The 12076-nt window shown below is 42.8% G+C and overlaps 1 protein-coding gene across 3 annotated transcripts in view; it reads left to right on the plus strand.

The window, feature by feature from the left end:
- The first annotated feature begins 853 nt into the window (after window positions 1-853).
- The window catches only part of RNF130 (ring finger protein 130), a 100364-nt gene continuing 89141 nt past the window's right edge, over window positions 854-12076 (plus strand). Inside the window, exon 1 of one of the 3 annotated variants that reach the window (XM_082379330.1) lies at window positions 854-1543. In XM_082379330.1, coding sequence (XP_082235456.1) covers window positions 1090-1543 — 454 coding nt within the window. In that variant the 5' untranslated portion in view covers window positions 854-1089. The remainder of the gene's footprint in view (window positions 1544-12076) is intronic. The other 2 variants (XM_082379329.1, XM_082379328.1) reach the window with 2 other exon arrangements.

Raw genomic sequence — 12076 nt, forward strand, 5'->3', positions numbered from 1 at the left:
CAGTGGACATCTGATGTGTTGGCCTGCACTACATCTATACCTTTTCCCTGGAAACTGCGCCTCAGCTTTCCTTTGGGAAGCAGCCTCTCTCTGGGATTCTCAGTACAGTTGGTTGAGCAAGGATGACTTCCACCCCCTTTCCACTAGAGGACGCAGGAGATCCAGGCCTGGCTAGTCAGAAGATGCCACCCTTCCTCCCCGCTTCATGGCAATGATGGGTATGCTGCCCAATATCATATAAGCTCCTGAATTCAGCTACACCCAAATCTAGACTCACTCTTCCCATTTATGCTTTGGAAGGGTGCACAGCTTAACTGACATGGGGTGTGTGTGTGTGTGTGTGTCTGTATAGGGTAGTGTGTGTGCTCGGGGGTTCGGGGTGGGGGGAAAGTCTCACCACAGTCTCCGCCTTGTCCAAGGGCCTCTGGAGGTTTCATCTAGTCTGTAGAGGTCCTTCCTAATAACTCAGATGTCCTTAAAGATCCGGGTCTAGTAAGACCCTGTACTCTTATTTGCACAGAACCATCCGCCCTCCCGTAATGCCAATTATATGACTTGGAGTTGACCAGCTGAAATGTGAAATCCCAGACATTTAATCTTTAAATTAATTTTCAAGTTTTAGCTCTTTTTCTTTTGTAACCTCACCTCAAACTCTTCCAGGGGCCTTGGAAAGCCCCCAGGCTCCAGATCCTAGGCGCATCAAGCCTGACGTATAAACACGGCCGGGCGCGGGTTAAGAAAGTGCCGGGGCCTCCTAGGGCCCTCGTGCAGGCGGGCGGGAGCGGACAGGCCCTCGCACGCATGCGCATGGAGGCGGGGCTGAGCCCCAAGCCTGCGCCGTGCCACCCGGCTGACAGGGGGCGGGGCGGTGGCGAGCGCGCGCCTGAGGCGGCAGCTCGGCGACCGGGACTTTGTGCTCCAGAGACCCTCCTTCGGGCGCATCTCCCACCCCTGTTGTGTCCTTGCGAGGCGCCCCCACTCGGCGGGACCGGCCCCGGGGAATGGAGAGGGCCCGCCCCCACGGCCCTGGAGGGACCCGGAGGAGACGACCGCGCGTGGTCTGACCCGTCGTCCTCGCCGAAGGGGCCCATGGGCGCGTCCCCGCGGGCGGGCCGCGGACGTGAGGGCGGCGAGCAGCAGGGCCGCGGCACCGAGGAGGGCCGTGCTCGTGCCCGGCCCTGCACCGGCCGCGCGCGTGCGCTCCCGCCGCCGCGCCGGCCGCGCCCGCACCGCCTCTCGGCGCCGGCCCGGGAGCCCGGTCCGAGAGCAGCGGCGGCGGCGGCGGCCGGAGGGACGATGAGCGGTGCGGCGCGGGCGGGCCCGGCCCGGCTCGCCGCGCTCGCGCTGCTGACCTGCAGCCTGTGGCCGGCGCGGGCAGACAACGCGAGCCAGGAGTACTACACGGCGCTCATCAACGTGACGGTGCAGGAGCCCGGCCGCGGCGCCCCGCTCACATTCCGCATCGACCGCGGGCGCTACGGGCTCGACTCGCCCAAGGCCGAGGTCCGCGGTCAGGTGCTGGCGCCGCTGCCCATCCACGGAGGTGAGTGCCTGGCAGCGGAGAGAGAAGCCGTGGCGAGGCGGCGGGCGATGGTCCCTGGTCCCTGGCCCCGCGGGAGCCGCCGCCTGGGCGCGGGGGCGGCGGGCGCGGCGCCCCCACCCCGGCCCGGATTGTCGCGCAGCTCGGCGGGCGGCCCCAGGGTCGAGGTTCCCGTCGTGTGCACCCCCGCCTGCTCACTGCTGGGATGAGGCTTCAGACGCGTTATTGGGTTCTTCTTTTGAGAAAGACTTAGAACGTTCCTTTTGGTTTAGTTAGCTTGTTTACAGGAAGGCATTGAACTGCGAGTTTGCAGGGACAGCTCAGACAAAGGAGGTGGTGGAAGAGCGCAAAAGTAGTTCATGATGGATGAGGTCTTAACCTGTACTTCGGAATCCGCAGGTTCGTTCCCGAAATCACAGACTTAGCGCTGCATTGAATCTCGAAGGATGAGGCCCTTTTCTAACGTAGAAGCGTGCCGTTTTTCTTAAGTGGCAAGTGAAAGGAGGGTGGAGGAGAAAAATGGGCATCTTCCCTGTTGCTTTTGGCTGTTATTCTGCCCCACCAGCTTTACTGTAATTTGACGCCTGAAAATCACACGTTATGAAGAATCCAATACCAATTGGAACCTGTAGCCAAGTCTTCAGGTCACGGGAGTCTACCAAAGGGGAAATAGGTAAAATTTTCGAGAGTTGTCTCTGAAGCGTTTGGCTTAACCTTACGTCTTCCTATAATCATAGGCTCTGTTTAATTATTTGGTATAAAGCGTATATTTGTATAAATTTCTGGTCATGTATTAAAGGAAACTTTTCCCACACTGTGGAGTATGATTTTGTTTTTTGGCCCACAGCAAACTTTTTGGAAAAATGCCTACTATTCTTCTCAACCCCCACCCACTCTCACCCTGAGAATGCTGAGAGGGGACTTTTTTTTAAGCTGCTATTCATGTTAAGATGACCTAAACTAGGCAACCTAAATAAGGTAATGGTGTTTGTTTTTATACTCTAAAATATTAAAACATCATGCGCCTTCTGAGATCTGTATTTGAATGCTAACGTGCTAAGCTGTTTTCTTCTTTGAGGCAATCTAGCTGAGGAAGAAGAATCAGGTAAAGCTCTCACTGTAGCCTGTCCCCAGTTTACACCTGCCTTTTAAAAGTTCATTTTTACACCAATAATCAAGAGTTAGGGTGCACTTCTCATCTCCACTTTGTTAAAAAAGGCAGCTAGGGTCCCACCTTGCCCACAGAAACAACTTTGGCCTTTGGTTCATTCAGTAAATATTTGCTTGCTTGTTCTGTGCCAGTCACTGTGGTTGGGACACATAATGTTGCCAAACTATGGCACTGACAATGGTAGTCTATTTTCTGGTGCTGAGATCTCTGAGGGTCACGTGGAAGGGGAGGAAGAGGAAGAGAGAGAGGCAAACTGTTCTAGAGCAAGAGCTGGCCCTGTGCAGTGTTTTGAAATCTGTGGTTTGCTTTGGGGCTTGATTCCCCCAGGCACCCCAAATCCATGATCCTCACTTTAGATACTTACCTCATAAGTGATCCATGTTCTGAAACTACTTGTTGCTTGCCTGTCACTCCAAACAAAAGCCCCATCTTTAAGAAAACTTGTTTTAGGTGTTTCTATAGAAAGGTATTAGGCACTGATGTGTGGGTAAAGGTTAGTCCTATTCCCCTGTCAACGAGGAGGTAGCATTAAAGGATTAAAGGTTCTGAGTCGTGCTGTACATAAACTGTGTGACACTGGGAAAGTACTTTGTGACTCTAAGAAAGTAATTTGGGCTTTTAGCCTCAGTTTCATCTGCAAAGTGGAATGGTGAAATATTTACATCATAAGATTATTGAGAAGTTTAAATGATTCCTGCATTCTTACAAGAGGAGATTTGTTAACCTAAATGAATCTCCAAATTGGTGGAGTTTAAACATGGCATCAATGTGAATACATTGGAGCAGTGTGTGGAAACTGAGTCTGCAGTCAGTTCCCCTAAGTGTCTGTCTTCTCTTCCTGTCCTGTGTTCTCTAGAGGCTCAATTTGTATCTGCACAGCATGAGATTGCTCCATGTTTTCTCATGGTGTTCGTGGGATCCTGCAGGTTTGGGTTCGGCTTTGTATGAAGGGGTCTGCACACATAGGTTCTTTCAATCCAGCAAATACTAATTGAAAACCTACTGGTACCAGCCACCATCCAAGGCACTGGGGCAGAGGGAGGGGCCACAGCAGTGAACAAAACAAATCTCTCTCTTCCTGCAGCTCACAGTCTAGTGGCGGTTTTTATGTCAGTTTACCTGTAAATTGTTTCTAAACCGATGATGGATTAACATGAAATCTAAGACATTTTTGTGCTTTTACAGCAGGAATTTAGGAATGTATTTTATTTTTGTTTTTTTTTTTGTTTCTTGGTTTTTTTGGCTGCGCCATGCGCTTGCAGGATCTTTAGTTCCCCGACCAGGGATTGAACCCATGCTCCCCACAGTGGAAATGCAGAGTCCCAACCACTGGACTGCCAGGGAAGTCCCAGGAATGTATTTTAAAAACAAGAATGGTGGTAGAAATCTGTTAAAATTTTTCCTGTTTAAGAAAATGGCTTATGTCAATTATACCTCAAATAAAAAAAGAAAGAAAACAGTTTAAAATTTGAGTAATATTTGGGTATTTCATATTATGATATTCTTGATTTAGTGAGTCTCAAATTTTTGTATTTTTAGAAAAAATAATGCATTCCTTCTGACTCTTATGTTCTTATAATTTGATTCTTAACATGTTTATTGAAGATTTACTGTGTGTTGACACTGAACAAAGTGATGTTCAAATTACAGAAAACAGCTATGAGACAGAATTCCTGGCAAAAAAAACAGCTGTGGTCAATAGATGGGAAATTAATGAAAATTCATTTTGAGGACAAATGTTTGGTAGAAATGAACATAAAGACAAAATAACTTTACAGTTTTCCTAGAGCTTAACATGATGACTCATTTTAAATCTATGACTTGATTTGTGAAAGTAAAAACCTTTCTTGTTATTTTGCATTGTTTCTATTGATTAGGCATGTATGAATTACTGAGGAAGACTTATTTGTCTTATATCTTTAAAGGGCAAATTGGCCATTTTTTCCTTAGATGCTTTAGTATTTTAAAAGTACATTTTGGAAAGTGTTAAACTTTATAAAATATTTCATAAACAAGTGTTGTACTTTGAAAATATATTCTTTATCATTAAATAGATGTAAATGGAGATTCATTTGTTTGGTGATAACAAATTTCATATTTTAACTGATAAAGAATTCATTTTTAGAAATGGACTTTTGAAAGAACACACCTTATATTTATGCACAGATCGTGGTTGTTCATGGTTGTTTTCTTACTACTTACTCAAAGGGTGAGCTTAGATCTAGAAACAAATGTAAACTAGCTAACATTTACTGTGCGTGAACATTGTATATGTGCTTTATGTGTGTGCACACTAACTTTTTGTTTGACCCTAGCGTGGGGGTTGGGAGAGGAGAAGGCCCTGTTGTTGATGATGTCATTTTGTATGCAGATGTGCTGGTGGGAAGAATTTGGTAATGGCCACTTAGCCTAGAAATTTTCAGGATTGGATGTTACAGCCTTGGAGAAAAATTTTACCAAATAATAAACTTTTTTTCGCCATCCTGCTGACTAGGGATACAATAACATTTTTAAAAAAATCTTAGATTCTTATGTTTTATGTGATTCTATTGTATGAATCCATTAAGCCTGAACTTGGTTTTTAAAATTCTGAGAGTAAAGGCGATTGATGTGGAAACAAGATCTTGGATGAAAAGGGCCATGTGATGTTCAATTTCATAATGACAAAGGCAGGGGCTACTGGATATAGTTAGAGATTTCAAAATATTCAGAGAAGAAGTAAGTGTGATCCTAGAAGCAGAGACCCTGACAGGAAAGAGAATTCAGGAGCTGGAGGCTCTAAAAACCAAATTTTGATATAAATTAGATGACCAAGCAATATATGATAAATTATATTTGTATTGAATTTTAATAATTTAGAATTTAACAATTTAGAAAATGTTTTTACATACTGTATTTTTCCTTTGCTTTTGGATGATTCATTAGCATATAAATATTTGAATATATATATTTAAACATTTGACCTCCCCACCAAGTATCCATCCTGCTGCCATCCCATTTCTCTGTTTCTCTTTATGGCAAAGTGTTGTCTATACTTGTTGCCTTCAATTTTTCCTCCTGTTATTCTTCACATTGTGAAGTTCTTTGATTGTTGTGCCAGTGATTTTGATAAAGACATGACATATTTAACTGAAATATTGGACTACAGGATCCTCAGGACCTCAGTGTATGGAATGGTGGGCTGAAACTAAGAAAAAAGTTAATAGGAGTGAATATGTAGCCTTGATTTGGGTAAAAAAAAAAATTAGCTGCAGGGAAGGGAGTGGAGGGGAGATAAGGCTTAGAGCTGCATGTCACAGGACAAAGCCTGTGAGTGCTCACTGACGAGCTCATTCTACTCTTGCATGCATTTGAGCATCTGGATCCTGGGTAGCACTGGTCGCACCTCGTTGTAGGCCAAGGACACCTTTAGTTCATGTTCAATTCTGACTATGAGTTTTAAGAGATGAACAAACTACAGAACATTGTTTTGAATATTATAAAAGGGAAATCCTTCATTTGAAGGAACGTTCGATTAGATGGCTTCTAAGATTCCCTCCATCTTGAACAAAGTACGACTGTAAAGTAATAAGACAAATCTTGTTAAACAAACCTGCCGGAATAAACCCATTAAGGATACTGTTCTTTTCACACCAGTCACGTGGGTGTGCATATATATACATACATACTGTGCAACAATGAAAACAAATTTAAACATTTAGAATTTGTTTTGTGAGATTATCTTTTTGATTGAACAATTTGAAAAATACATGCAATATACCAAATCTTTGTCTTTTCTGGATAGATTTTAATTTTGACAATTGAAAATTATTTTTGATGCAGTTTTTTAATGTGCTTGTGAACTCTTTCTTTAGATAATTCTCAAAGAGGTCTGGTAGTGTTTTGGACCATGTCCACATCACTGGGATGCATGGATAGTCCTCAGAGCTGGTTCTTTTAAGTATAGGAAACTTGACTTATTTACAAAATGAAATTAAGTTGTCAGGATCATCAACATTTGTTTGTTTTATCATCTTAGAGTATTTTATGCACTAGGCATTCATTTTTTTCCGTAAATCATAGTACGTGTAGATTTCTTTACTGTTGGAAGCAATTGAGTGAAATAAAGGGAACCCTTCAAATGTCAAATGAAGTAAATTAAAAAGTCCTTGATAAGCACCTACTCTGTGCTTGTGTTATACAGGTTCTGTGTTTGTGCAAAAGACATGGTATGTAATTCTGCCTGAGAGAACTTGGTTTTCTTGTTGAGATCAGTTTTGTCTGGATGGCACAAACAGGACATGCCATTGTAGAAGGTGGTGCAAGCTGTCTGCAAACTCCAGCCAGGGGGCCAGCCACCTGTTATTGTAAACAGAGCTTATTGGAACACAGCCATGCCCATTCACTCACATGTCTGTGGTTACTTTCAAGGTACACTGGCAGAGTTGAGCGCTTATTACAGGAGCCTGTATGGCTTCCAAGCCTAAACTACTTATTCTCTGGCCCTTTAAGAAAACTTTTGACAACCCACAATCCCTGTTCTAAAGGTTCATTTATACCTTAGTTTTTCCCATTAAAACTATGTTATGGATTTATGGGTGGAATTTGATTCCTCAGTTGTCCCAAACTGTGAGCTCTTGGAAATTAGGGACAGTGTCTTCTTTGTTTCAGCCAAACACCTAGGACTGTGCCTGGCACTAGCAAGCCACTGTAATATGTGATTGCATTTAACCCTGTGGTGCTTGGTCTGGTAGTGAAACTGATAGCAGGCATTGCTGGAAGCTGTATGGTGGGATGGGGGATGGTGGGGTGTTGATGGACAGAATATACTGTAGGGCCTCTGTTATTATGCTAGATCATAAATGGTTCAAAGACCAGAGAAATGAAAAATTATTTGGACTTGTAGTCTAGAGAAGTTTCATTGAAAATGTGGAAGTTGAAGTTAAACTTGATTACTTCTGCTTCCAGCCATAATGGAGTAACAGACACCAGGTTTATCTTGCCACCTCAAGTGACTGGAAAACCTGACAAAGTTGTGAAACAGCAGTTTTAGAAATAGGTCAAAACACAGCACAAGATAGTGATCCCTGAGAGAAAGGAAATAAACAACAGAGCTCTGTGACGGCCTCAGTTTACCTCCTGGAGAGTTTCTAAGCTGCAGCACCGGGAGGGGGGACCCACAAAGAATCTGGTGGTCTCCCCGAGTTGATGAGACAGAGTTCAGAGCTCAAGTAGGCAAAGGCAGCTTGAATGTGTGAGGAGGTCAAGTATAGGAGAGGAGGGAGCTGCACAGAGAGCAAGCTCTGGAAAGCTGCAAGGGGTCCCCTCAAGCCTTTGGTTGAGTACTGATCTGCACGTTTTATGGAGAACTGTTAGAACTTAGCAGGTGGAAGAATTGTTGGAGTTCGCACAAGGCTGGGAATAGTTCATATTCTCACTAATCAGAGTAGAAAGACCTGATGCACAAGGCATGGAGTGAGGGCAGATTAGCCCTGGAGAAAAGCCTGTTCTGGACCCACCTACCACAGCTTAGAAGCAAACCTTAAAAGGATCAAATTTATTCGAAGTAACTAATCCTGAACAAACCCCAATAATATTTAAAGGAATACAACAAAATCCAGCTCCCAAAAACACGAAATCCAAGACTAGCATCCAATCAAAAATTAGCAGACAAGCTAAGAAATAGAAAAACATGACCCATAACCAGGCAGGAAACAGGCAGTAGAAACAGTCCCAGAAATGGGGCAAATGATGGAATTGCAGATAAGGATGTTAAAACAGCTATTACAAATATACTCAGTTTGTCAGGGAGGTAAAAGAAAACTTGAACATGATAAGGAGAGAAATGGATCTAAAAAAGACCCACATCAAACTTCTAGCAGTAGACTCAAACCTGAAAAAGTGTAGGATTTATATTGACAGAGAAAAGAAGAGGAAAGAGTATATTGAGAGGATGGTATTTCCTGCTTTGGTGTTCTCTCTTAATCCCAGGCAGTGATATAGTTAATATATATTGGGTACCTACTGTGTACCAAGAATGGTGCCAAATACTGTACGTGGATTATCATTTAATCCTTGTAACAGCTCTCGGTGGTACTATATCCTCATTCTGTGGATGGGAATTCAAGGCACTCCAGTCTCGCACTTAGTGTTTTTTTTTTTTCTTTATAGCACTTAACATGGTTGGAAATTATATATCTATCTTGTTTGTTTCTGAAGGCAGAGATCCTGTCTCAGTGTCCACTCTTGCATACTCAGTGCTTAGTGTTGAGCCTGGAACATAGGAGGGTGGCACTGGTAATTAGTGTTGGACGAATTAAAGCGAGTGAGGTAATCCACCAGCTGAATCCTGTTGGTGATTCAGTAGAGTTTGGACTTGATGTAGGTCTATCTGACTGCAGAGCTTATACTTTAACCACATCTTGTATCGCTTCCCAAGTAGGTTTAATAAATTATGATATATCTATTTAGTGGAATGTTACACAGCCATTAAAGGGGATCATTGTGAAAGCTGGCTATATCCTACAAAAGTAAATACATAGTGATTGAACTGTGACTGTGTTAAATATGCTTACAGTAGACAGGGACTCAAAGTAATAGGCAAAAATAAAAATGGTTGTGTTACGTTGATTGGACTGTGGGTGACATTTCTCATTTTCTTTTCTCTCTCATTTTTTTGAAATTATTTTTAATATAAAACCTTCTCCATAGGGGGAAAGTCATACTCTCTGACTAGAAACTAGAAAGGGAACAAGAAAGTGTCTAAGGTCGGTATTTTTTTTAAGTTTATTCCCTAGCTTCAAGAAGAATTGAATGAATTCCAAGCAGTGGTTAGAATGAGTAGAAAACTGGAAGATACTAGAAATAACTGAAGAGGGCATGTTTTTCACCATTAAGAAAAGAGGAACTCTAAGACCAAGTTTTCTTGTCTTAACAGGAATCAGGCTAAAATGTGTCATCGTTTTGAGCAGTTAGTGAATCCTAGAAAGGGACAGGACTTGGCTTTTGTATAATATTTTTATCATGATGATATTAATGCTTTTATTGGTTTTGTTGGCTTTCACTGTTTAAGATCAATCTGTAGTTAAAGCATGAAGACTTAACTATGGGTAATCTCCACTTTTTGAAAGTTCGCTTTACACTTTGCTTTTACGAAAGACCTATATTAGTACCTATTTTTGACTTCCTCTTCAGAAATCTGAAGAGGATTTTCGCTTTTAATGGAAAAAAGGCAAGAAGCGAAAATAGCATTCAGCGTTTGTTTTGTAGCGAGACGAGCCAGTGTAGAGGCAGCCGCACCCAGAGCAGTGAGAGCGGCCCCGCCAAGCTCCTGCCCTGGAACGTCACTCAGCATCTTAACGTTGAGCTGCTGTAGCTGTGAACCGTGTCTGTGAGCACCTGTGCTCTATCTTGATTTATTTTGTGGGTCCGTTAGCAAGATGTCCCGCGGTAATTGCTTCTTCCCTTTTTGCCATTTTGGCTTACAAAAGGTTTCACAGGAACGCTCGACTTTTGTATAGCAGAGAAACCTGTATAATTGCAGACCAGAAAGGAAATGTTATCAACCTTAAGAGTATACAATTATAAATAGATGACAAAGCTGGAGAAACAGAAGAGAGAAAGGAGATATTAGGGACAGGTGAGGGCCAGTATCTTCATCTCATCTCACAGGTGAGGATTCAAGAGATAGTCTAATTGCAGAAACTAGAAAGGTTTAACTGCAGTGGAAAATAATGAAATAATAAAATCAGAAGAGAGGGAAGATGGAGAAGTGTTAAGTGAGCAGAATCCTAATTTGTGACATCATAAATCCACAGACAGTGTCTAAAGTTGAAAAACCAGGAAATAATGGCTGTAAGCCTTTTTAGAACTAGTGGAAGGTGACCACCGGAAGAACTCAAAAAGAGCTAGTTAAAAGTGGTTGCCTCTGGCGACTGGGGGTGATGGGGTGAATGGGGCTGGTGCACTTTGCTGTATGCCATTGGGTGAATTTGTCTTTTCTTAATCCGTGTATACAGTATGATTCCCACTCTTTCCCCTGTGTGCACTGCAAATGAATTCTGCCCCCTATTTTTTTTTTTGTTTGAAGAAGCTCCCTGTTTTCCCAACATCTGAGCTCTTCACCATTCATCTTCTCCATGCTTTCTGTCACCCAAGCAGCTGAATGTTGCTGGAGAAAAATCTTAGAACCCAACTGACTGAGGTTTGAGATCATAAAACTTAAGCAAAAATAAATGGGCACTTAACAATATCCAGTAATCCAAAAATATTTTCTTTTAAAGAAATAAGAAAACTCTTTGTGACAATTTTTCCCTCTCTCCACATGCCTCCTGCGACAGCTTCCTATATCTTTACTTTTAGCCTAGTCTTCTCCTCTGAGCTCTGGATTCATATATTTAACTGCCTACTTGGTATCTTTAACTTAGATTTCTCAGAGACATCTCCAGATGGATAAGCTTCAAATGGAGCTTTTGATATATATCTATTTTTTGCCTTCCAGTCTGCTACCACTGTTCCCCAGTCTTCTCCATCTCAGTAAATGATATCGCTGTCCACTCTTGTTATTTAAACAAATTTCATCCTGGCTTCTTTTCCTCACATTCCGCATCTGATCTGTCCTCCACAGTTTACCTTCAGGGTGTATCATATCTATCTGTTACTTGCCATTTTCACTCCTGCCATCTTAGTACAGGCAGCTACCATCTCTTACCCTTTTTTGGTCTTTCTGCTTTTTCTCTTAACTTCCATCAGTCTTTTCTCCCAGGTAGCCACAGTGATCTTGAAGCTTCACCCAGTCATGTCACTCCTTGCTTAAACTACCCTTCAGTGGCTTCTTATTGTCCTTAGAATGGAAATCTGAACTCCTTACTGTGGTATACAAGGCACTTGCTGCTTGGTCTGGCTGCAGCCTTACCTTCCCTCAGGCCATTCATCTCACCCTTGCTCACCATGCTGAAGCTACCTGTATTCTGATATTCTTTTGTTCCTAGGGCTTCTAAGTTTTCTTTACAATGTGTACCTTCTTGCTGGCATCCCACTCACCTCTACCTCTTACTCTCCCACACAGTGTTGGCTGTATTAGTAGAGCTTTATGGTTCTTTGATACTGTATAATGGCCAGTTAAAAGGGCCATGGAGATGGAGACATGGGAAAGGAATTGTAGAATCTAAGAACTTAACAGTCATCAGTGATCATCAAGTCTAACCACCCATCTGAGGCCTCAGCATTACTATCCGATGGTTTTACAGCTCAAGCTTGAAAAAATGAGTGACCAAAATCTACCACATTCATCTCTGGAAAACAGAATGTTAGCAAGTCTTTTTTCATTTGGAGGAAAAAAAAGTCAGTTCAAAAATTTGTAGACAGTAGTTAATTTCCTTGTCTGA

This window comes from Balaenoptera borealis (assembly GCF_965194805.1).
Source record: "Balaenoptera borealis genome assembly, chromosome: 2".
NCBI classification, from domain to species: domain Eukaryota; kingdom Metazoa; phylum Chordata; class Mammalia; order Artiodactyla; family Balaenopteridae; genus Balaenoptera; species Balaenoptera borealis.